The sequence below is a fragment of the Phycodurus eques genome, chromosome 3 (assembly GCF_024500275.1).
Source record: "Phycodurus eques isolate BA_2022a chromosome 3, UOR_Pequ_1.1, whole genome shotgun sequence".
Lineage (NCBI taxonomy): Eukaryota > Metazoa > Chordata > Actinopteri > Syngnathiformes > Syngnathidae > Phycodurus > Phycodurus eques.
In genome coordinates this window covers 10,896,361-10,920,678 of record NC_084527.1, presented here as the reverse complement: position 1 = coordinate 10,920,678, position 24,318 = coordinate 10,896,361, and the positions used below count along the sequence as shown (strand labels likewise).

Genomic DNA, 24,318 nt, shown 5'->3' with positions numbered 1-24,318 from the left:
TGATTTTTTTTTTTTTTTTTTTCCCAGTGGTGCCTTGAGAGACTACTTTAATTAATTCCATGATCACTCTTATAACTCAAAACAGTCGTATCTCAACTCATCTTTCTTCATTGAAATAAATAAAAACTCCATTCATCCGTTCCAGCCTCCTAAAAAAACAACTAAAATGTTTTTTTTAAATCAGAAAAATAGCACTGTATAAAAACATATAGTAACAACATATTTAAATGGAATGTAAAGAGTCAAACAATATGTGCCTAATTCATTATAATTAATTTATCGTGGCTCCTTGTGTGTGTAAATTGGCCACCAGGGAGCGGTATAATACAGTCATGCAGACACAAACGAATAAGAGTTTCACAACTCCTGTAAGTGACTCTGCTACCTGCGCTTATATTAGTAGTTTTTCGCAGAGAATAAAGAATATATGCCTATAATTATTTAGATATTTTCTTGCTACACGTTGATGCACCGTTGATCGTGTTGTTTAAAGAGATATAAAAACGCCACATACTGTTGATGCAATTTGTTAACTCATGTATGGCGTTTCCCATTATGTGTTAGCATTACGCGATCAGACTTATGTGGTTTTTAAATACACTATGTTTAATTATCTTTGTTTGATGTTGAGTTTGACAGTAATCTTCAACTAGGAGTGCATTTAACAGTTTGAAGCCTCTTTTATGGAGAATTGTTCACAATCTGCCAAACTGCCATTTGTGGTGAAATGAGTTGAGTTTACTGTCACCATACAGCGCTTGGAAGTCAAAGCAAAAAAATTCCTGGATGACGGCTTGTATTTTGAATAATTTATAAGTCGGGTCACTCGTATCTCAGGACAACACTGTATATAAACTACTGTACCGAAAAATATCAATGACGTCATGAGCGGCTAATATACATCGGCTTAACTTTCATCACATTAGTATTGAGTTGAAAAAATAAATAAAAAATGTGCCTTGACTCAATAAAGGTTGGGAAACTCTGTTTTAATGCAGGCTGTGGAACAGACAGCCTTCTGGGAGTTCAGCGCCGCAACGGTTCTGCCTAACTAATCCTGACCATATGAAATGTCTGTCCAAACAACACACACGCGCAGCCATACCTCCTCATCAGTGTAATCCTTCCTATATGAAATGTTTGTACATTGTTCGAGTGAGGCTACATTGAGTATACAAGACACACAGAGTGGGATAAGCTGCTGGTCAGAAGTTGACAACACACAGCTGTCAGTGTATATGTTGGTGAATATGTGCGTGCACATTAGTTTGATGGTGGGTGTTCTTTGGTGTCTTTTGTCTCTCCAGGCGGAAGAATGAGAAGTTACTCTTGGGGCTTTGGAGCATTTCGGACAAATCCTCTCTCACCGAGTGGCTGCGGTCCAACTCCTGACACCCGTGTAATGCAATATGGACGCAATCAGGACCCAAAACACACACACAAGATACAAAAGTGTGCGGGTGTTTTTTTTTTTTTTTTTTACATCAGGTTGTGTTTTCTGTACTGTTGCATGTAGTGAACATTCTAAACATATACCAAGGATAACTGCTTTAGAGTGCGGAGGTACTACCCACAAAGGGACTGCTTTTGTACCCTTGACATTTAACTTTTACAGCTAGGGAGTTTTACCCTTAGAGGTCTGTGCTACACTGCACGGTTTTACAAGATGAAAGAACACCGCACTGCACGATGTCAAGCGTGCCCGTCATAAATTGACTGAACGCTCACACTGTGTGACGAAACGTACATTGAATCCTGGCTGTCGACAGAGAGGATTTCAGGCTTGGATTGTTGTCTCGACTGTGAGTCGAAATTTAGCCCTCGCCATAGGGTGAATTGCTTTGTAAAGAAAATAATAAAAGGAGGAAAAGGAAAGTGTGGTCACAACAACTTGGGATGTCATGCGTGTGTGTGCGTGGGTTTTCTCGGGGCACTCGGGTTTCCACCCACATCCCAAAAACACGCATTAATTGGAGACTCTAAATTGCCCGTAGGTGTGACTGTGAGTGCGAATGGTTGTTTGTTTGTATGTGCCCTGCGAGTGGCTGGCAACTAGTTCAGGGTGTACCCCGCCTCCTGCCCGATGACAGCTGGGATAGGCTCCAGCACGCCCGCGACCCTAGTGAGGAGAAGCGGCTCAGAAAATGGATGGATGGATGGATGTCCGAGATGCTTTCCCACGACTGCAGCTTTCGTATGGGACATACGGTTTATAAGAGGTTTGAATCCTCGTTTCCACCAAGTAGTTCAATTTGTGTTTTGAGTTTTTGAGTGTGTTTTGCTGTTTCCGTCTAAAGGCATTCCAGAATATCCAACTTGAAGCACCCCACTTGGTGCCAAACATGCTTTTTCAACACATTTGTGGCATTTTAGCGTGTTTGGCAGATGCAGTCCTGGTTGGAGCTCAGGATGCACATCTGTGGCTGTTTTTGCACACACAAACAGGCCCTTCCTGGTTCCAAAAAATTACATTTTTCAAACTGTGAGAGCATAAAAGGCAAGAACATGGACAGAAAATACCTTTTTGCATAGTTCCTGTGAATTGCTATAATTTACTGTATAATAGTTATTATTCTTTCACTTGTTTTTTTCTCCTGTAATCGCAATTAATAGTAGCCTCATTGTGCAACAGATTCAATACAATCAGAGGACAAAATGCAGCTTGATTGGGACGACGGGAGCGCTTTCATCCCCCACCACTAAAAGAACAAACAAAACAAAAAAACTCATTTGTACTTTTTCTGCATCTCTCGGCATTTACACCTAATATCTGAGGGCAGTGCAATTTCGTAGTTGTTATTCTTCCTTCCTTTGCTCTTTTCTTATTACTCAACAGATTGGATGTAATCAGACAACAGGATGTCTTTGGCCCAATCGGGATTGCTGAGAATTGCTCGGTTCTTTTGTTATTGTTTTGTTTTAACAATGCGGCGGCATCTCTCGACAGATTACAACCCAAAGAAAAAATGTGTGGCTGGTTCAAGGTAGGTTGTTAATTTTCTTTTGTTTATTTTTAATTTTTTTTAAAGACTGAAAACGCCTGTACTACTCATGCGCAGCCACTTGGGGGGAATTTTTACATGAATGCATGTACAGTCGTGAGTGACCCACCATAGGATGTTTTTCAAGAGATGAGCCGTTTGCTTGGGGGTGCAAGCAGAAAACAAAATCTCGATAGAAGCGCTGGAAAAGCAGTGAACTCAAGTGAACACACTTGACTACAAGCAGCAGTTCAGCAGATGGTGAACAATTCTTCAAAAAGAGTCTTGAAGCTGTTTATTGCCCCTCCCTGTTGAAGTTTACAGTCAAATTAAAAATTGAACAAGGAGAATCAAATGTTGTGTATTCAAAACATCCAGACAACTTTGCCTTCAGCTAGGTTAATGCTAACACACAATGTAAATTGCCATAGACAGGTTCTAATGAATTTCTTCCCCCCCCCTCAAATATTTTATCAAATGTTTCATCTTTTCATTTTTACCTTGTTATGGGGAGAGAACAACCCCGAAAAATGCTTGTTGGCGCTTTATTCACACCTATTGAGGAATTTGACAAAAAGTATGTTTTTTTGTTTTGTTTGTTTTGGGGTTGTTTTGTTTTTTTTAACCGCAAACTACCTTTACATAAGAATAGCTAATATGAGTGAGCGGTTTGTGCTCATAATGTCAGCAAACTAAAAATATAGAAAACAAACTCTGGACACTGTAGACATATATTTTTGTGAACGTTGATCAAATAGTGATGCCATGTTAATATGTATAAACATGACATTTTAACGTCATTAAATTTGTTTTTGTTTTTATTTGGATTTCCTAATCGGAACATATACAGACTCAAAAAACAACAACAACATTTCCATTTAATTACATGCCGTTTAATTATTACAAAATAAACGTGTTGTCACTTTCAAATTGTTGACTTCAAAATAATGCTTCATGTTCCTGAAGGTGATTTATTTATTGAAGTGCAGTAACCATAGCAGCTTTATTCAAACAAAACAATATTTTGCTGTCGAAAAAAATATTCAATTCATTTGGTGAGCATGTTGGTGCGGCCCTCGACAACAGGTTCAGTTTCCCACATGACTCCTTCTTAAAACGAATCGGCAAGAAATTGACGCTCCGCCTCGAACTGGACTCGGTGAGAGAGTCGCCACGCAGGGAAGGCGGAGCTCGTGGTTACGTGTGTGCCACACAAAGAGTTGACCGCAGTCCAAAGCCGATTAGCGCTTATCTCTTCTGTGTCATTCTCCCCTCGTCCACTTGAGCCTTGTCCATGCAGTCGCTGAAGTTGTGAGCGAGCGCCATGGATTCCTCCTCGGCGTCTCCGGGCTTGAGGAGCTCCGCGAACGCTCCGCTTCCCACGGCGGGACGACTTTTACGCACGCCTCGGCGCCTCTGAGCTCCCACCCCACGGCGGGGAAACTTCTCCCGCGGAGATGGCCAAGCGTTGAACGAGAAGAAAAGAACAGAACCCCCCCCCCCCCCCCCCGCCTACACCCACCCCCAAAAAAGAAATCTGAGGCGCGTTCACGATGCAGAAGAGCGTGCGTTACAACGAGGGCCACGCGCTCTTCCTGTCGGCGGTGGCGCGTAAAGAGGGCACCAAGCGCGGCTACCTGAGCAAGAAAACAGCCGAGAACAGCCGTTGGCACGACAAGTTCTTCGCCCTCTACCAGAATGTCCTCTTCTACTTCGACAACGAGCAGAGCGCCCGCCCCGCCGGGATTTACCTGTTGGAAGGCTGCACCTGCGAGCGCGCACCCGCGCCCAAAATGTCCACTGCCGGGAAGGAAGCGCTGGAGAAACAGGTGGGACATTTGGCCACAACACCACTCAAACCCTGAATTTTCACACAGTCTAATAGACGTCCAACATACCTGAGGTATCTGGTAAAAGGATGAAACTAGAGTGAACCGTTATGCTCAATCCCACTGCTGCCAAATTGCCCCCTCTTCCATAAATCTAGTGGGGGAAAAAAATGTTTTTTTTCAGTCTCCAGAACATGTGGAAAAGCAGTAAGATGGTTCTTTAAATATAAATGGAATTGATCTCTTGCTCACAACTCCACAACTATTATGGTGTAAAAAAAAGCCATTCAAACAAAAAAAAGTGAAAGTATGATTGTATACACCCGACAGCCACAATATCAGGTACCCCAAAACTGTGGCAAACACTTTTCCCTTATAAGCACATTAATATTTACGTGTAAATTGCAGTGGTGTAAAATGTACCCGTGTCTCACCGGGAGCCGTTTCTAATATTTTCACTTGTATGAGGTGACCAAAATATTAGAAACATACTGTTGTGGTGGTGAACTGCATCATACCGAGAGCTGTTTCTAATATTTCGGCTACCTTCTCCATCCATCCATTGCCGGTCAAAATATTAGGAACAGCTCTCGGCGTCAGTATTGTGGATGCGGAGGTGTACTGTATCATACTGAGAGCAGTTTCCAATATTGTTATTCTCGTACAAGTGCAAATATTAGAAAGTACTTTTGATTACCATATATTCCAAATTTTAGAAACAGCTTTCTGTAGGATCCAGTAGACCATTTGGTACCCTCTTGGATTATCTTTGTAAAGATATGAATTGTTGTTTTTGTATCTCATTAGTCTGCCTAATGCTGTGGCTGGTCATTGTATAAAGCTCTTGCCTTCTTATGCCTGTGTAAAGTTGCATAAAAAAAGGGTGGTTGTTGCAGCAGCATCACACTTGGAACATCTCTGCCGTGTCCTCCTCCAAAAGAAGCATTCAATTGCGCAATGCATTGACTTCCCTCTCCGTGCTGCAGTGTAGCGAGATCCAGTCCGTGACGTGGACTTCGAATGTGCTAAATCGTACTGCTAAAGGCGAAAGGGTACACTCTGTTACCACTTGTATATATAAATATACTATGCAGTAGGGATGTTTCTGAATCTCATGGTTTGATCGTTATCACATTAACGCACACCGGACGTGAACTCCCACTCACGATGGACCAAGTGACTAAATCGGGATGTTGCACAAGTTTTAATGCAGTTGGTATTGTGAGGCTTTATGACAATCGTAAAGTGCTTACTTTCAGAAATAGCCCCGAATATTCATTTACTTTTCCATCTTTGTTCATTAAAACTTGCCGCCTCAGTCACTTTTCCCCCCCTCAACTTTATCAGTCATTACAAGGGTAGCTATTGTTTTGGTTATATGGGTAGAGCTGCTGTCAGCCACAGTTCACGCCCAGACACTCACATGCAGATTTGCCGATGTCACACATCACCCCAAAAGGCCCCGCCTCTTAAAGGCACACGCATGCATTTTACACACAGACCATATTTTCTTTATCAGTGGTTTTGGTGTGTGGGGTAAAAATTTTTTTTTTTTGTTTTTTTTTTTTTTTTAAATAACCTATATGGTCTTTATCATGGGAATAAACAGGAATTCATTCTATCTTTCATACTATTAACACCAACAATAAACACTATTACAATTACTTTCAACCCAAGTGTGCTACTATGTTACATCAACCCCTTCTTACATGGCCTCCGTGGGTCATTGACTTGAATTTCCAGTACACTTTGTGGAAATATTTGTGGGTCGTGCAAGTGGTGAAATTGCTCAGAGGCGAGTATTTTAAAGCATTGAAGTGTACCGCTGGATGATGCCCCTGCGTTATTGTTGCAAATCCGCCAATGGGCTTTTATCAACATTGTGAAATACACTCAAGAGAGTTGATTCATGAAGAAAACTTTCCATTCGCATCAATTGGTAACAGTTTAATATTGTGCCCATTGTTTGCAGTGGATTGGCTGGTGACCAGTTCAGGGTGTACCCCGCCTCTCGCCCGAAAATTGCTGGCATAGGCTCCAGCACGCCCGCGACCCTAGTGACGATAAGCGGAGCGGAAGATGAATGAATGAATGAATGAATGTTTGCAGTGGTGGTACAACTGCACTGCGCCATTGTTTTGGTTGATATGTCAGAATTAAATATTTTTAGAACAGTCTATCGGTTATCCGAGCGATTAATCGAGCAATTGGATAAACATTCAAAGCATGTGAGGAGCAGTTATAATTTTTTTGGGGTTGCAAAAACAAAATACATTAGTATTACCCGATTGTGTTTCATTATAGGAGTGTCAATGCAAAGTGAGCATCTTTTTGCCATTTCTGATGCAACTCTTGTATTACATTGTGCCGGCGTACGTCATGTTTTGGTCAGTGATTTGGAGATTCAGTGAGTGTTTTTTGGATTAAAATTCATGCTCTTGCTGCCTTTTTACCTACTAACCTCAAGGACATTTCCATAAAACATGATCAAACAGATCTGCTTTTATTCTTACTGCGCTTGTATGTTGCATAATGTTTTGTGTTTAGATGTCTCTCCCCGTGCCGATCTCTCTCTCCCTCTGGCCTGTCTCACTCTCACACTAGAGCTGTGAAACTTAATTAGGGTTATTTTCCGTCTGCCCTAAGCTGCAAGCCTGTGTTCTGCCACACATATTGTACATGCATAGCCATGCACACAGGAGCAATAAACCAACTCATTACTATCTATCTTTTTTTTTTTTTTTTTGAACTAATGGTGATAGGCAACTTTTTGGGATGTGCTCTCTGTACAGTATGTGTGCATTAAAGTGAAAGAGTGAAGTAACCTGCACTGTATCACACCCCCACAGTGAGCCACAATACAAACGCACGCAGCCTGCTGCCTTCCTCGTTCTGCGCTGTACTCTCACAAAGATACAAACCCTTCAAATCATTTGGAGTGCATCCACACTGGTCTGAATGGTTTCCACAGCGACGGTGCCACTGCTATTTGAACACCAATGTGTTACTTGTGTGCGTATTTGGCTTTGTACGCATACCAAAGTGCACCATCCTCCTGGCATGGTGTATTGATCGCGCAGCTCACCGGGTGACGTTTTGTGTTGGTAGATGACTCCCAAGTAATTATGATTATTATTTTTTTTAATGAAGCATTTTCTGAAATGCCATGCAGTGGAGAAGGCGGGCTGACACACCCAAATTGTAATGTCAATGCTGTAGGTGCGAGCTGTGTCGGAAAAGTTCGAGGACTGCTTTCACAGAAGATATATTTAAAACCCAAACTACAAACAATGAAGTTTCACTTCCAATGTGGGCCAGACTGACCAACCAGCACATCTACAAAGAGATCCTGCAGCATTTAGCCAACTTTCGCCTCGTTTTACTCGTGAGAGTTAGATCGCGGGAGTTGTCTACACACCGATGGGAATGGGTACCTTTTCGCATTTGAACCAGTACGGTACTGATTCCCGATATATACACAAAAAAGGCAAAAAAGATTGGAGAAAAAAAATCAATCAATGATCGATTAATTGACTTTGACTTGACTTTCATCACATTACAGTCGTCAACAAAAAACATTGTTCAGCCTCCACCACGTACTGTATGGCATATATCATTATATTTTGCAACACTATGGACGAATCATTGCCTGGCAGCCATATAGAATGCAGTAACAATAAGAGTTGTGCATGCAATCTTCAAAAACAGACTCACACAGCAGGTGATAATGCTCTGGGGCATTGAGCCTCTATAGTGTGGAGTGATGTTATTGTTATTGCTCGCATCTGTGATAGCCACACATGGAAGAGGTGGCACACCCCACGAGGTCTTCATGTCGTATATTGTAGTGTCAGCTATTAGGATCGTCAAGCGTCTGTGCTGAGCTAATAAGCCCACACAAAGGCAAAACAAACATAGTAAAGATTTACAGTGTATTTAGGCACTTCTGTTGTTACACTGTAAGAGAAAAATCTTCTATGTGAAATTTATGGCCGGCAGACTGTATGCCTACAATCCACCTGTAAGTGATAGACAAACATCGCAAGATTAAAACATGTTTCAGATGTGGGAAAATGCTTCATGAAAACATTTAATGAGCATAAACACAGGGGCTTCATTACCAGATACATACAAGGTGCTCAAATATGCTATGTTTACTTTATGTGGTTGCCTTGTGTAGAATGTGCAGGTGGACAACGTCATACTGAACGCCCTTTCTCATATTTAGGTTTGATTATTTAGTTAGCTACATGCGAGGCTCAACATATTAGAAACAGCTCTCAGATAGATAGATAGATAGATAGATAGATAGTGTGGTGACCCACAAGAGGGAGACATTCACCAGGGGTGTGTATCTTCAAGGGAGGGGCAGGAGGGAAAAGGTAGTGGTTGGCTTCAAAGGGAGTGGTTGGCTGTTGGAAGTGAAAACACTCAGTTTGTATGTGGAGGGTAAAGTGACATGACTGGTTCTCGTCTGCTCATCTTATTTACCTAATCTCCATGATAGGTAGGTAGGTAGATATGTACATTGATTGATACGATAGGATGTTATTGTCAGATCTCAAATATGCGAGAAATTTGCTTCACAAGAGGCCACTTTTACGAAATCAATTCACAAGAACACAAATCAAACAGACAAAACAGCTTCTTTGATGTATGAAGCGGTTGTAGTTGAAAGAGGAGGTTTGCAGTATTCCACTAGCAAAGTTCAAAGTAAACCAGCCCGATTCTGTCCCATGGAACACATATACACAATACACATACAGAAAGAATGTCTCCAACCCCCAGTCCAATCTAGCGCTGCATCACACCTCAAGCCTTCAAGCCCGATTTGCCAACGCTTCTCGCTCAGCTCAGCTTTCCCCACGCCATTCATCCAGCCGTGATTCATTGAGAACTCTCAACAGGTACTTAGGTCCATAGGCGTGAATGTGAGTGTGAGTGGTTGTTTTCACACAGGGCGAGGTAGCTTTGAAGATGATCGTAAATATTAAGGTGGAGAAACTAGGCAAAAAAAAATAATTATTCATCTGTACGTTTCCTCCCACATCCCAAAGACATGCTTGGTAGGTTAATTGACGACTCTAAATTGTCCGTAGGTGTGAATGTGAGTGCGAATGGTTGTTTGTTAATATGTGCCCTGCGATTGGCTGGCAACCAGTTCAGGGTTTGCCCCGCCTCCTGCCCAATGATAGCTGGGATAGGCTCCAGCGCTCCTGCGACCCTTGTGAGGATAAACGGCTCAGAAAATGGACGGATGGATGGACGTCTACATATGTATATAAAAAAGTTGGAATTTGTTGGCCCTGTGGGAGCCCAGCAGGGATTGAGACAAGAAAAGCGGATAATGAGAATGAGAAGGGCAGATTGGGAGTGGGATCCAGAAGACTGGTGGGTGGGGAAAACAACAGTGAACAGTCACTCAGTGAGTCCTAACATCTTTACAAATGACTTGAATTGTGCCTCTAATTTGTGGAACACTGTTAATGGTCGGCGGGTGCTGTGTTGGAAATGAGATGTATGGAAGTGAGATGAGAACAGGGTAGTATTTGTGTGGAAGAACATCAATGTAACATGTATGGAAATTCATGAGACTCAATCAGCTTTCTAACTGCCATTTGATTTTTATTTATGCTTTTAGCGCATAAATCTGTAACGCAACAACATATTTTTCAATTTAATTAAGGCAATATATCTCAATGTTTTTTTTTTAATAGTACATTTAAGCAATATCACACTGGAGGGAATGATGACGTTGACGGCCGAATCACACCTGAGATGATGTGCAGTACGACATCACGACCTCCAAACTTTCTGCAACAGTTTTACAAACGCCATTTATGAGTTACCAGTCATAAGCGACAACAAATTATGACTTGTTTACTGTATTTTAACAGTTTTGCGGCTTTACCAACACATATTGGCCAAGGAGTTAGCAGTTAGCAGTAGATGCTAACTAGCAAAGTGTCAGCGCTAACATTCCAGTCCCAGTGTTTTTTTTTAAAATTTTTTTTTACTGTATGTCATCACTCATGCACTGACTCTTGTCCAGTCAAATTGCTTTGTGGGCACTAACTGTTGTTTAACATTAGTTAAAATATTATGATGGTTTCAAAAAGTCACTGATGGTGTAGTTGTACACTTGCCTGACTTCCGTGCAGACCACTCAGCGACGGTGTGAATGAAAATCCGGGGCGGAGTCTTCCTTTCGCCCGACCCTCAACAGGGTAGTTTACAGTGATGTGGAAGTGCATTGCAACATACTGAAAAACTAGTTCGAAATATTTGATGCTCATATTTGACTGTGCAATTGGAATTCAGGTAACAGGAAGTCAATTGTGATGCACACGATCCATACGAAAGCATCAGACATTGCTTTTACTCTACCTGCTGCAAGAGATTTTTGTCAAATTCAATAACGCCACGTCACCTGGAGGCACGCATGGCTTTCCTCCTCTGTACAAAACCAATTTCACACTTGTAATATATTCATGCATTGTGTTATTTGAATATTCCAAGTTCAAAGTCTGGTTAAACATGAAACAACACATATAATGCTGTTATGGAAAATGCAGTGTCATGAGATCTGTTTCCAGACAGGCATATCATGTATGCATGGTGTTTATTGTGGCTTTGATATATGTTGTGTCTTTTTTCTAGGGTCAGAGCAACAGGCAGTGTAGAGGCCCACTTTGGACAAACGTGTTGCCTGAAAACTCATCATTTTTTGCAAGCACATGTAGCCTGGTGAACATGTATATTCATTTAGGGGCTCCAAACACGAACCCCCAAAACTCATTCAGTAGCGTTCCTTGAAAAAAAAAAAAAAAATTGGTCCCCTTCACCAGTGTCACCAATCAACACTAAATTTGGTGAACATGCTTATGATAACCAGACGCACACAAAAAATCACAGAGGTCCGTGGCTGAAATTGAATTGAATGAAATACGAATCTGCTTTCTCTTTCCAGGAAGTTGTAGGCTCTTCTTCTTCTGTCTCATCATTTGGCTTTTCCCCCTTTGTTGAAGAAGTTCTCCAAAGATATTTGTTTTGCTATCCTGTGTCCTTACTTTTTTACTACCTTATCAAATGATGATATGTACAGAGGCACAGCTGGATGTACCTGATTTTCTTTGAGTCCACAAATTCAGTCATTTTCTATTATTGTGCTCATTCTCTGCCTTTCCTTTTTCATTTCAGTTCAATACCAGCAGCCAGTGACCCTCTCTTTCTAAATTTGACACGCCACAGTATTTACAACCCTGCCAAATTTGAATGATTTAAAAAAAAAATAATAATAATTACCAAGTTTCTTAAAATGAGGTTTCACAATCATGAAAAATCAATCTGTTGTCTCTGCTCTCAAACACTCTGAGCACGTCCGCTGAATGTGTGAAAAAACGCCCGGCTAAAAAATGGTGTTAATTTCTCTAGCGAATTTCTTAAGCCTACATCATAATTTTGTTCAGTATATACTGTATACTTAAAAGATCCACTGTGACTGAATCCAAAAAATCAGAAAGTAAATTTCTCGAACAAAATGGGAACAAGTGGTGGAACTGTCCATGTATAGTACGACACACAAATCATGTGTCCTCCACTTATTACAGATAGCAAAGCAGACGGCATGTTCGCGTCATTGGTGTGTATTCCAGTCGCCCGATGTCACAGGAGCGATCCTGTCATGTCTGCTTCTACATATTCATAACAGATAAATACTTCTGGACCCCCCCCCCACCCTAATGAATGCATCATCACAGTTCCATCGCTCATTCTTTAACCTTTAATTACAAAAATAGGTGTTTCCTCCAAAACTTGGAAATGCTTTCCAGTTGCTTCCTATTCAATCCTTGTGCACAATCATTTGGGAATATTACAATTAGCCGCCCCTCATTGTGCAGGACTCATTTCCCTCGTGTTCTTTGAGAGCGGCTCCTCGGGATTTGGATTCAGGTGAGCGAGCTTTGAATACTTCCTAGTGCTTCTTTGTTTCTCCAAGCCCCGTGTCTGTATTTGTCTACATGGAATTTCTTACAGTACAGTGGAAGCCTTGAGGGATTAGGAGGGTACATTGGAGCCGATATGATGGGAGAGTGAGCATGTGAGTGATTCCGAAATGACTGCTGAGAATATGAGTGTGTATGTGGGAGAAAGAGAGCGTGTGGGAACGCTGTTAAGGAGCAGTACCTGTCTCATATTTAAATGATATGGAGTGTTAATGAGATTCAAAATATCAGCAACTGCTGTCAGTGTGACGCAGTGGCAAACAAATTATTGTACAAACACAATAGTAAACATTTTGTTAAACATGCTGGTTCACCTACAGTGTCAATCAAAACAGCATTCTTATATTAATGGATCTCATTAGGTCAGGGGTCACCAACCTTTTTGAAACTGAGAGCTACTTCTTTTGGTACTAACGGGGAGAGCTACCAGTTTGATATACATTTGAAACTACCCTTATAATTAATGATCCACCTTTATTCAAAGTCACTGATCATGTTAATGATTTCTCACAGTAATGATCAACAATCATATAAAAAGCTAGGAAACAGATCAATATTAGTACTTCATTTCTATAAATCTCTACAAGTGTTTACATTTTCAAATGATCACTTCTACAACATTCCTAGGAAATCACAATGTCCCATCACGAGTGAGCTATTTTTAGAACTGGCTCATGGGCTACTCATATGATCTTTGGGAGCTACACCCTGTTGGTAACCCCTGCGGTAGATTGTGTACCTAATGATGATAATAATAATAATAATAATCCATTTACATTACTGATGTACATGTTACTGTATGTAAATACATTGGAATAGAAGTTCTTTAGTAGCCCTCTTCTGGCTGATACCTTTAAAAGTTTGATCCGATTGATGCCTTTTGTAAACTAAAATTTTAATTCCAGTAATTTATGTTTTACCATAATCATGCTAATAATAATAATAAAATCATGAGAAAAAAATAACCCTAGTAAATTAAGTAAATTCCGGACTACCAAGATGAGCATTTGGAATTTTTATTTTACGTCATTTTATTTCTGGGCAGGTAATTACTCAGGACAATTTTTTTTAAATTTGATTTTCATGAGTAAATTATTTTATTACAGGTTATTAAGAATTATAATTTATTTAATAAAATATTATTATTAGCATCACTGTTATTGTTTTTTTTAATTTCAGTATCTTCATTTTTTTTATGTTACCATTTTTTCCTGGCATTTTATAGGGAGTTGTCAACTTCCATCCATCCATTTTCTATACCTTATCTTATCCTCATTGGGCTCCTGGGTGTACTGGAGCCTAATCCCAGCTGACTTTGAGCGAGACGCAGCGTACGCCCTGAACTGGTCGCAAGCCAATCGCAGGGGAGTCGTCAACTTTCTACATCCCTATGTGTCATGTTCTACTGACGGTTTGTGTGTTTACATAATTCTATTTGCTGTAAACACAAACTTCTTGTAAACACAAACTTCTTGTTTCTGAACTTGTGAGATGGATCAATTAAAAAAAAAAAAAAGAAAGTTCAAAAGCCAAAGAGGCATCACGGCCGACAGCGGGAACGCAAAACCCGGGCAGAAGAGTCCGATATGGCGTTGCCATGGAAACACTACCCTGTTAGACACAATTGAGAAACATGCACACGCTAAAGAAATATTACGTAACAGCTCTTTCTTCACTCCATCTCTGGATCCCTCGGTGCCTCTCTGTCAAAGGCTGTTACAGCACGGATTAGCGTTGATGTAATAATGTCCCGACAGCCAGTGACTCAAAGTGCCAGGTGCTTTTAAAATAATACAAACAGATAAAGCTTGGATATGAGGAAGGAGATGGTGATGTTTTTATTTGTTTTGAATTTTTTATTTTTTGGTCCCGATAACCTCGGTGACTCCAGCCCTTCTCTAGCGCTGGAGCCTGTCCATCCTCCTGGGGGGCAAATGTGTGTGCCTCCTCTGGACTCCGTGTGCTTCACTGAATCCTCACTGAGACACAAAGCGATGAAAACATGAGGGGATGCCGAGATGGGGGAGGAGGAGGAGGAGGAGGAGGAGTGGGTTTGGAGAGGAGGCAGAGTGGGATGAGAGGTGAAGTGCAAAGAGAGAGGAAGGGAAGAGAAGAGAACGACCCCATGAGTCCACTCAGTGCTCTCAGTCTTGTGTGTGTTTTTGCCCAGCTGAAAATAGCAGCTCTTGTGCTAACCCAGTGCCCCAGGACATGGCTATTTGAATAAAAGCTTCTATCACTTCACACAATGCTTGTGCTGTTCTCAAGGTGAGTGCATGTGTTGGCGTGTGTCTGTGCATCTAGTTTACACTTTAAAGACTAGGAACACGAGGGAGAGGGGGCTAATTAATTTTAAAGGAAACATACAGTGTCCAGTCTCTCAATTGATTCTCCAAAAAACTGTTGAACTGGTAAGAGAGTATGCTAGGACATTTGGACTGACGCGTTCTAGCTGCTTTTCCTTTTTAGGTTAAAATGGCTTACATAAACCAGGATCCCTCGCTGTACCTTGGCCAACGGGCGAATCCCGTGCCTGTTTTGTGGACGTCTGTGCCATAAATCCTCGCGGACCGGACTAAACTACTGCCTTTCCAGCTAGCCTGCTGCTACTTAGCTTGCTGGCTACCTAGCCGCTCTAGCTTCACGCTGTGTTGGATCAACTTTCTCCCATTAAATCTGCGCTGTGATGCGGTCGCCTTTTCCAGCAATGGCTCCTTTTTGGCTTCCATTGTGGCGCTTCGTTATCGGTTAAACGCAAGCCTCCTTCAGCCAATTGATTAGATATAGAATTATTTGTTCAGTAGAATCAGTGGCGCTTAATGTTTTTAATCTAACGGTGAACCTTCCCAATTCACCGCAGATTATATGCTCCAGACCCACCTGCTATAGGTGATATAGAGAGGCCATTGAAAAAAGTATTAATCAAATACATTGTAGATATATTTGAACACACAAAAAAAACAACAACAAAAAAATGCAAGCACAATAAGAATACATTTTTTATTGCGTCCGAGTCGAGTCACTTGATTTTGAGTATCTGTCAATATCAAGTCGGATCCAATACCTTGACCATGCATTAAGGCTATACTGTAGATTTCAATTTTAACATACTGTAGTATGCAAGATTCCTACATTTGATTTCTTCCCTAGTAAATGATACATTTACCGTAAATTGTTATGTAAAAGCGTGTGTGGTGGCAGGTGGTTGAGTGCTCGACTCAGCTCATCTACAAACAACACAACTGATTAATTGCCTCGACAAATGCAACCAGTAGGGCAGAAGTTTGTCCCAAAATAATTCGCTTTTTTTTTTTTCCCCAGTTCCAGTCAGAACTCATGCTTCTGATTGCTGAAACCTACCATAATTCTGAATATATGTTATTGTCGTTTTATATCTGTTGAAGCCGTCTTCACCCCATAAGGCCTCTCGTTTTTGTTTTTGTTTTTTTTTTGAATGAATCTCAGCTGTGAAAGAGTGAATAGCGAATCCAGTGAAAGGCAATGACTCATTATGTCTGTAGCTTATGCGCCGATTATTGCTAAAATCGAGGAGAGCATTTTCGAGTGTCGTGTGTTTGACAAGCCCCTCTTGCTCCTTCATTTGCACCTGCAGCACTACTTCCTCGTGGTGTTCGGCCATGATGGGCAGAAGCCTCTGGAGCTGCGGACGGAGGAGGAAGTCGAGTGCGACCAATGGGTGGAGGCAATTCAGCAGGCCAGGTACACAATGACACGGCAGCTGAATCTCTAAATACATTTAATGGATCTTACAAGTCTATCCCGCCAAGGTTCACATTGATCTAATTGTTGGTAGTACAAAAAAAAACAGCATCAATCAGGACCATTTGAGGAAAAACTATGTCACCTCGAGTTGTGGTTTAGATGATGAAAGTGATGTGTTAAAAAATGCTCTGAAGTCTGAAATATCCGACAATGTCACACCTTGAAATGTTGTGATACAATAACAAAATGTCAGATGATCACAATACGATAGTATTAGTTTTGTATTGCGATATTGCTGTGTGATATCAGATTACTTCATCTCAGTGAAGTCTGAATAGCGTCTGTCTTCTCAGTTTTCTGGAATGCAGCCTTGTATACAATGTAGCCCCCACTGGTGAGATTAGCATGGAGTGTGTCATAGCAGCAGTTTTACCAGAGCAGGACAACATGTTTTCATTAAAAGAAGAGCAAAGAACAGTACAAAGGACTTTTAGACTATTGATGAAGTTGATTTAACTCTTCTGACTGACCTCAGCAGGAAAAAGTGACTGCTTGTCAAGCAACCACAAATGATACTTTACCCCTCCTTTACCCAGTCACCTTCCACATTGTTTGCAGATTTACTAGGGTTGAACAACATCATTTCAGAGTTTCACAGCATCTACTTAACCAGACTTTGGTGCTTAGGTGCCACTGTGGAAATATACCTCGAGTTCTTGGATTTTGGGGGGTGTTGAGGCGTAAGCAAGAAAACGGTAATGATAGCTTTCGGCCATGTCGCTCGGTGTGCGGTGGGCCTAAATAGCTTGCATTTGCGCCGGTTCACCGCTGATGCGAGTGAAGGGCATCCAAGTTTTTATATAGTGGAGGAAGACTCATGCTGGACACCCAAGTGCGCCACTGGCCATTTTAACAATGCCCCAAACACTGAAGTGGTGCAAAACAGTTTGTTGCTATATCTGCACAATTGAGTACTACATAGTTCTCAGACCTTGCACATATTTTCAGCAATTACCTTCTAATATGTACTGAACAATGTATTCAGAAACAAATATCCAACTTCATGTTTCGCTAGAGACCTTTGAGCTAGGACTGGCTGACTCCAAAGAAGAAGACTTGTAAGATTCAAATAGATATACAGTGTGAGAATGATAAATAGCAGCAAAGAGCGGTATGCGTCAGACTATGCGAACGGAATTACGGCAAACATATCAAGGCCGAGTACTTCACAGGGGGTCTGTGAGTGGTGTCCCCCTTAAGAACGCCATTCATTAACTCAAGAACATTTAACATCCACCTGTCTGGTGAACTATAAATTCAATACTGACATTTTTTTAAATTAGAAACCACATGGTGCAAAACCATTAGAGTGATGAAATATGTTTGAGAGAAAAAAAAGAAATTTTTGTATCGTTCAGAAGAAAGTTCAGTTCTTTCGACAAAACAAACTTAGTTAGCTAATTGTGTTTGAAAAACAAATACTGCATAGGGAAATAAAGCTAAGCAAAACATCCGATGTTAAGATGTTGCCGTGACCGCAATTGAAGTACGGCGAACTTCAATTTATTTCATATCATCCGTATTAGAGGTGCAACAATGGATCGATTAATCGTCAACTGACCTGCAGCCTCTCAACATTAATTATTCTCAGTTTTCTGTAGATCTCCATGAAAGAACACTGATTATCATAATCAAAATTTGCAAGACATTTGCAAACCTCTGCTTTTACTTTGGAAAACAATTATGAACATTTTTGCCGATTTTCTGACATTACGATTAGCCAAACCAGTAACTGAATCATATAATCAATATACATTTTTGCATTTTCTGGATTGTCAATTTGTTTTTGACTAAATGGATTTAAAAAAAATCTGATTAATCAATTAATAGAAAAAAATAATCGACAGATTAATCAATTATTAAAATAATTGTTTGCAGCACTAATCTGTATGTTTTGGGACATTATTGCTTGTACAGTATACCACTCAGTCACAGTTTGCCGCTCATGCTGACATTTCTTCAACATCATTTATTAAAAGGACAACTGCTCCCCTTTCAGTTATTCTGACATCATTATCGAGCGAGAGGTGCTGATGCAGAAGTACATCCACCTGGTGCAGATAGTGGAGACTGAGAAGGTGGCAGCCAATCAGCTACGCACACAACTGGAGGACCAGGACACCGAGATCGAGAGACTAAAAGCGGAGGTATCTGGCAACACACGAGAGACACTTTATTAGGTACACCTGTGGAATTTGTTCAGATCTAATACAAGAGTTGCATCACTCATAATTCCTTTACAAAGGGAATAATATTCAGTTTAGATTGACACTGTCAGAGAGACATTCGTTTTTGTAGTATTTTGTTTGTAGATTACAGTACAAGTGACCCGATTTCCAAGATATGAGCAGCCATTCTGCTGACTTGTTGTTTTGACTTGCGAGCGTAAACTTGAGATATGAGGTCCGTATGGTGGAAGTGAACTTACCGTAATTTCTCGTGTATAATGCACACCCATGTATAGTACGCACCCCCAAAGTTGACCTCAAAATTCTGGAAAACCCTTCTACCAATGTATGATGCATTTTTACAATGCATGATTTTGCTTCTACCCATATGATCAAAACATGAAGTATTATCTGTATTTTGTTAGTTTTTTCAAATAATTATTTTGAAGTTAAGCACTTTATTTGAACACATAATAGTTTATTTTGATTTAATTGCTCTTATTTTGAAATCCACAGCTCTACTTTTATTTAGTAAATGAGAAAACACACAGGCATGCTCATACATTTGATTACCCAGGCAGAATTTGTAAGATGGGTACAATTCTTTAAAGAAATCTTGAAAGGCCTGGCGAAACACATTTAATTTTATTTTAATGGGATTCAAATTAAATTGTGAAGCATTTCAGAAAAGCATTATCATTAAACAAAACATATCCATAAAGAAATTAATGATGGTTGTTGAGCAGTCATCAATCGTATTTAAAAAACAATAAAAATTAACAAATTCTGCCAAGGTATGTAAACTTGTAAGTACAACTGTACATATATATGCAGTTACACTACCCGTCATATTGGAATGAAAGTGTAGGCTACACTTTTTTCATAACCTCTAGGTGGCGTTGGCATAGTAGAATGAAAGTGTACACCTTTCTCATAACCACTAGGTGACGGTGGCATATTGGAAAGAAAGTGTACACCTTTCTCATAACCTCTAGATGGCGGCATAGATTTATAAAACGTGTGTTATTGTTTTTTTTCCAATTTTCCCCTATACTTATGTATAATGTGCACTATTGACTTTTAACAATTTTTTTGGGGGGGGAAATGCGCATTATACACAAGAAATTACGGGAACTCACTTCACAATAAGCAGCACTTTGGTAAATAGTGAACGATTCTTTTAAAAAAAAGTATAACAACCACAAAGAGCACATTAAATACAATTATAATCCCTTCTGATAGTGAACAGTATTATCTTTGTAAATGTACAATTATTACAAAGACACACACACACGCACACACACGCGCACGCACACACACACACGCACACACACACACACACACGCACACACACACAAACTCATGCAGGCTTTAGTGAACTTTGCTACGTTGTTAATCTTGATTGACTCCTGTCACATAATCACCCAACCACAGGTAATTATTGGTTTAAAGAATAATCCATAGTGATGATTTCTCCTCAAGTAAAGAGTAAATAAGCATATGGTGGCATTGTCATGAATGGTCAGTTCTGATAAAACTGCTGCTGTTGCTATGCAGAATTTGTGGGTTACGGTCATTTGTTTCCACAAGCTCAATGGTTAAAAACAAGTTACTTGGCACCAATATGCCACAAAGCAATACATTTATATTATACAGGGCTTCAGTCTGAGCACAAAAGCTGAATAACAGGGGATAGAATAAACAAAGATATGTTTGTAGTTAATAAATAATAATTTTCAAACAAATTAATTGAAATTGGACAATTTCCCGCAGCATGTTCTCTCATGGCACACGCGTCTCGATTAAATCGTCTCGATTCTAAATTGTCCATCAGTGTGAATTTGCCTCACTTGCCCCCAATGGAACGTCACCGCTGATTCTTGCTTATCCAGCTGGCTCAGGTTGTACAATATTCTTGTCCAAGTGAAAGATTATACCATAATGTGCGTTATAATGTAATGCTGTGAAGAATTGCTGTCAACATGCTGGAGGTTTTGGGCGAAGCAGCAATTGGCCCCAAAGGGAACCGGCAGTTATCATCTCCATAATTCACACCTCCACCGCAATGTGGTATTGTGCCTTGATAATTTGGTGTTATCTCGCCATGATCCTTTGCATGATCATCAAAATGCTAACGAAATACTTTTTTTTGTTTTTTTCTAAGGGAACATCTGCTCGTGTAATGGGGCCTCACATGAAAAAACATAATTTGTGTACAGCCGGCAATCCATCTCATTAAAAACACATTCTTGCTTGCGTGTGTGTGTGTGCGTGTGTTTGTATGTGTGTGTGTGTGTGTGTGTGTGAGGTGCTATGTGTTTATGAATAATTAAACCAGCTAGCCTCTGTAACTGTCAACAGTTGGCAGCTTCCTCTTTGCACCCATTTGCATGCTGCCACTGCGAGTGTGTCAGGTTGTTAGCTTATGAAGTTTAGTTTCATGCAAAAAGGCTGTAAGGCAAAACAACCAATGTTACACACAGAAGCAGGTGCTGAGAAAAAACAACAACAAAAGCTTTTAGCTGCTCTGAAAAAAATGGAATAATTTACAATTACCACACGAAATCGGTTGTTCTCAGTTCTTTGTAAGCGTTTGGATTTCAAATCTGGAAAGATAGGCATCAATTTGCTTGGCCTCTGCTTGGAAATGTCCCGTTTTTAAAATACTACAGACAGAAGAGGTGTCAACACAAGTCTTTAAAAAGCCTTTGACACTTTGCTAACAGACAAAGACCAATTACTGAGACTGATGATGATTTCCTTCACTTTGCTTGGTCCCCCAAAAGAAATTCAATAAAATAACATCCATCCATCCATGCATTTTCTACACCGCTTTCCCAGCTGACTCTGGGCGAGAGGCGGACTTCACCCTGAACTGGTCGCCAGCCAATCGCAGGGCACATATAGAAAAACAATCAGTCACACTCACATTCACACTTGCAGACAATTTAGAGTCTTCAATTTATCTACCATGCATGTTTTGAGAGGTGGGAGGAAACTGGAGTACCCGGAGAATTTATTTATTAATTTATTTATTTTTACCTTGTATGTGCCCTTCTAATTGTATTTGTATAGCCAGAATTTTGGTAACAGCCTTAGTGTGTGCAATTCAGGCACACACAATCAAGGGAGGCAGAGAAGGCAGAGCCTCACCTGCACCATGAAGAGTTAAAAAACAAAACAAACAAAAAAACAGATGATCAGAAACTGTTAACATGCACCCCTTCTTTCCATAGGCAAATGTACTGTATTTCAAATTTGTATGTTTCATATTTAGTTTTTCTGATCACATAGTGCCAGAGACACAAAAGCACAAAGTAAGGCAGACAGTATTCTGCCCCACAAAGGTGACCTTACAATTAGGCAGATACAGGCAATTGGTGCCAAACCACGAGTATGCTGGGGTCCATTGTATTTATGTGTGTTTTTATTCCTATTATATGATTTGTGTTTGCAGATCATTGCTCTTAACAAAACCAAGGAGCGAATGAGGCCTTACCACGTCAACCATGAAACAGAAGATCCGGACATCAAAAAGATCAAGAAGGTAAGTGTTTTCCTTTATACGTAGTTTTACGTCTTCATCATTCAAGCTGCTCCAAGTTAACTTCTATGTGTGATTGTATTATTTCAGGTGCAGAGTTTCATGCGGGGCTGGCTCTGTCGCAGGAAGTGGAAGATCATCGTGCAGGACTACATCTGCTCTCCTCACGCCGAGAGCATGAGAAAGAGGAACCAGATTGTCTTTAACATGGTGGAAGCAGAGACAGAGTATGCATGGGGATGTTGAAAAGCTTTGTGGTGCAACATTCACTTGCGAGACTCTCTGCTAATTAAGAAAAATGTTATCGTGCACTGTATTTCCTAGAATTATGTATTCCGGTGTCCAACAGACGCCGTGCCTCAATTAATTGTCCGTGGTACACAATTGAATAATTAAACAACACTGCTCACATGGATACCTCGTTTCTTCATTCAAGAAAGTACTAAAAATCTAAATATATTATATTGTTCAATAATAGTGACAATGTGTTTTCAAGTCTGCTATCTTAATGCTAACATCCAATGTGAAACGCCATAGACAGGCTGTGGGAACAGCTAACATTTAAATGGAAAAAATATGCTACTGTTCTACACTGAACGGATGTCCTCTTACTCTAACTTGCATGAGTCTAAATTCATACTTGCCTGTACATACTGTACAAACTCAGCAAAAACGATTGCTAAAAATTCCACCATGTAATGGGGGCATGAACAATAAACCGCGATATAGGAGGGCAACACTATACAGAACATTGCGCAGATGTGTGCAGATACATTTTTCCCTAATAAGCTTGTTTTTGTGTACCTTCACTGGATGGCAGGTATGTCCACCAGCTCTACATCCTGGTCAACTGCTTCCTCAGGCCTCTGAGGATGGCTGCCAGTTCCAAGAAGCCCCCCATCAGCCACGACGACGTCAGCAGCATATTCCTGAACAGGTGCCCGCTGACAAACGGACAGATTTGGCTTTTAATCAAACGGCAGACGTGTTACTTATGCAAACCAAACTGACAAAAGCGGCGTGAACACTGTGTTGCGTTACAGTGAGACCATCATGTTCCTACATGAGATTTTCCACCAAGGTTTGAAGGCCAGGATCGCCAACTGGCCCACTCTGGTGCTGGGTAAACTGTGGATTGACCTCACACACACACACACACACACACACACACACACGCACGCACACACACACACACATTGCGCTGACAGACAATAAGCAGCAAGGCCACAAGGCGTCTCCGTGTTTTCACCTGTGAAAACAGAAGGCCGTGATCAGATTAGCATCGCCAAGGCAACACTCCACCGATATGCAGTACACGGCAGCAAATTACTTGTGACAAATCAATCAAAAGAAGTGAAGGCTCCATTGTTTAAATATTTAACGTTATGCCCCACATCTATTGTAGCATCATGATTAGGAATTAGATTAATTTTGTCAGCGTTATTGCGTTAAATCAGAGGTGCAGCCATTTGATTTAAATACATGTGTCCAGTGCCTTAAGTGTATTAGGAAAGTAAGTGCACATGTGATATTCAAGTGTTTTATTATTTTTTTTTTAAATAAATCAGAAAATATTGTGATATATTTACCCTCATTTTGTTGTTACTGGGCATTGGGTGTACACTGCGTAAAAAAATAAAATAAAATAAAAAAAGAATGTTCGGGCTTGCATGGGTTTTCTCCGAGTACTTCCTCCGACACTGCAAAAACATGCATGTTAGGTTCACTGAAGATCGGATTATCCACGTGTGACTGTAGTAAGTGTGAGTGTGAATGCTCGTTCTATGTGTTTTGACTTAGCGACCAGTCCAGGGTGTACCCCGCCTCTCACTTAAAGTCAGCTGGGATAGGCTCCAGCTCATCTGCTAGTAAAAAAAAAACATCGATGAATTCAGAAGAACATCCATTTTATTTAAAGACCCTGTAAAGCGAATTACAGGGATTTGTTACATTATACATTATAAATGTTTGAAACTAATTGGTGAAAATGTGCAAAGACTGAGTACT

The 24,318-nt window shown here is 40.5% G+C and overlaps 2 protein-coding genes across 5 annotated transcripts in view; both read left to right on the top strand.

The window, feature by feature from the left end:
* Positions 1-1,876, top strand: part of msh3 (mutS homolog 3 (E. coli)) — a 46,767-nt gene extending 44,891 nt beyond the window's left edge. For both annotated transcript variants that reach the window (XM_061672005.1, XM_061672004.1), the window contains one exon: positions 1,308-1,876. In XM_061672005.1, the coding sequence (XP_061527989.1) occupies positions 1,308-1,392 (85 nt within the window). In that variant the 3' untranslated portion in view covers positions 1,393-1,876. The remainder of the gene's footprint in view (positions 1-1,307) is intronic.
* Positions 1,877-4,174: 2,298 nt separating this feature from the next.
* LOC133399945 (ras-specific guanine nucleotide-releasing factor 2) overlaps positions 4,175-24,318 on the top strand; it is a 47,519-nt gene continuing 27,375 nt past the window's right edge. For all 3 annotated transcript variants that reach the window (XM_061672003.1, XM_061672001.1, XM_061672000.1), the window contains exons 1-7: positions 4,175-4,810; positions 16,430-16,536; positions 18,599-18,746; positions 22,225-22,314; positions 22,402-22,538; positions 23,132-23,248; positions 23,355-23,434. In XM_061672003.1, coding sequence (XP_061527987.1) covers positions 4,535-4,810; positions 16,430-16,536; positions 18,599-18,746; positions 22,225-22,314; positions 22,402-22,538; positions 23,132-23,248; positions 23,355-23,434 — 955 coding nt within the window. In that variant the 5' untranslated portion in view covers positions 4,175-4,534. The remainder of the gene's footprint in view (positions 4,811-16,429; positions 16,537-18,598; positions 18,747-22,224; positions 22,315-22,401; positions 22,539-23,131; positions 23,249-23,354; positions 23,435-24,318) is intronic.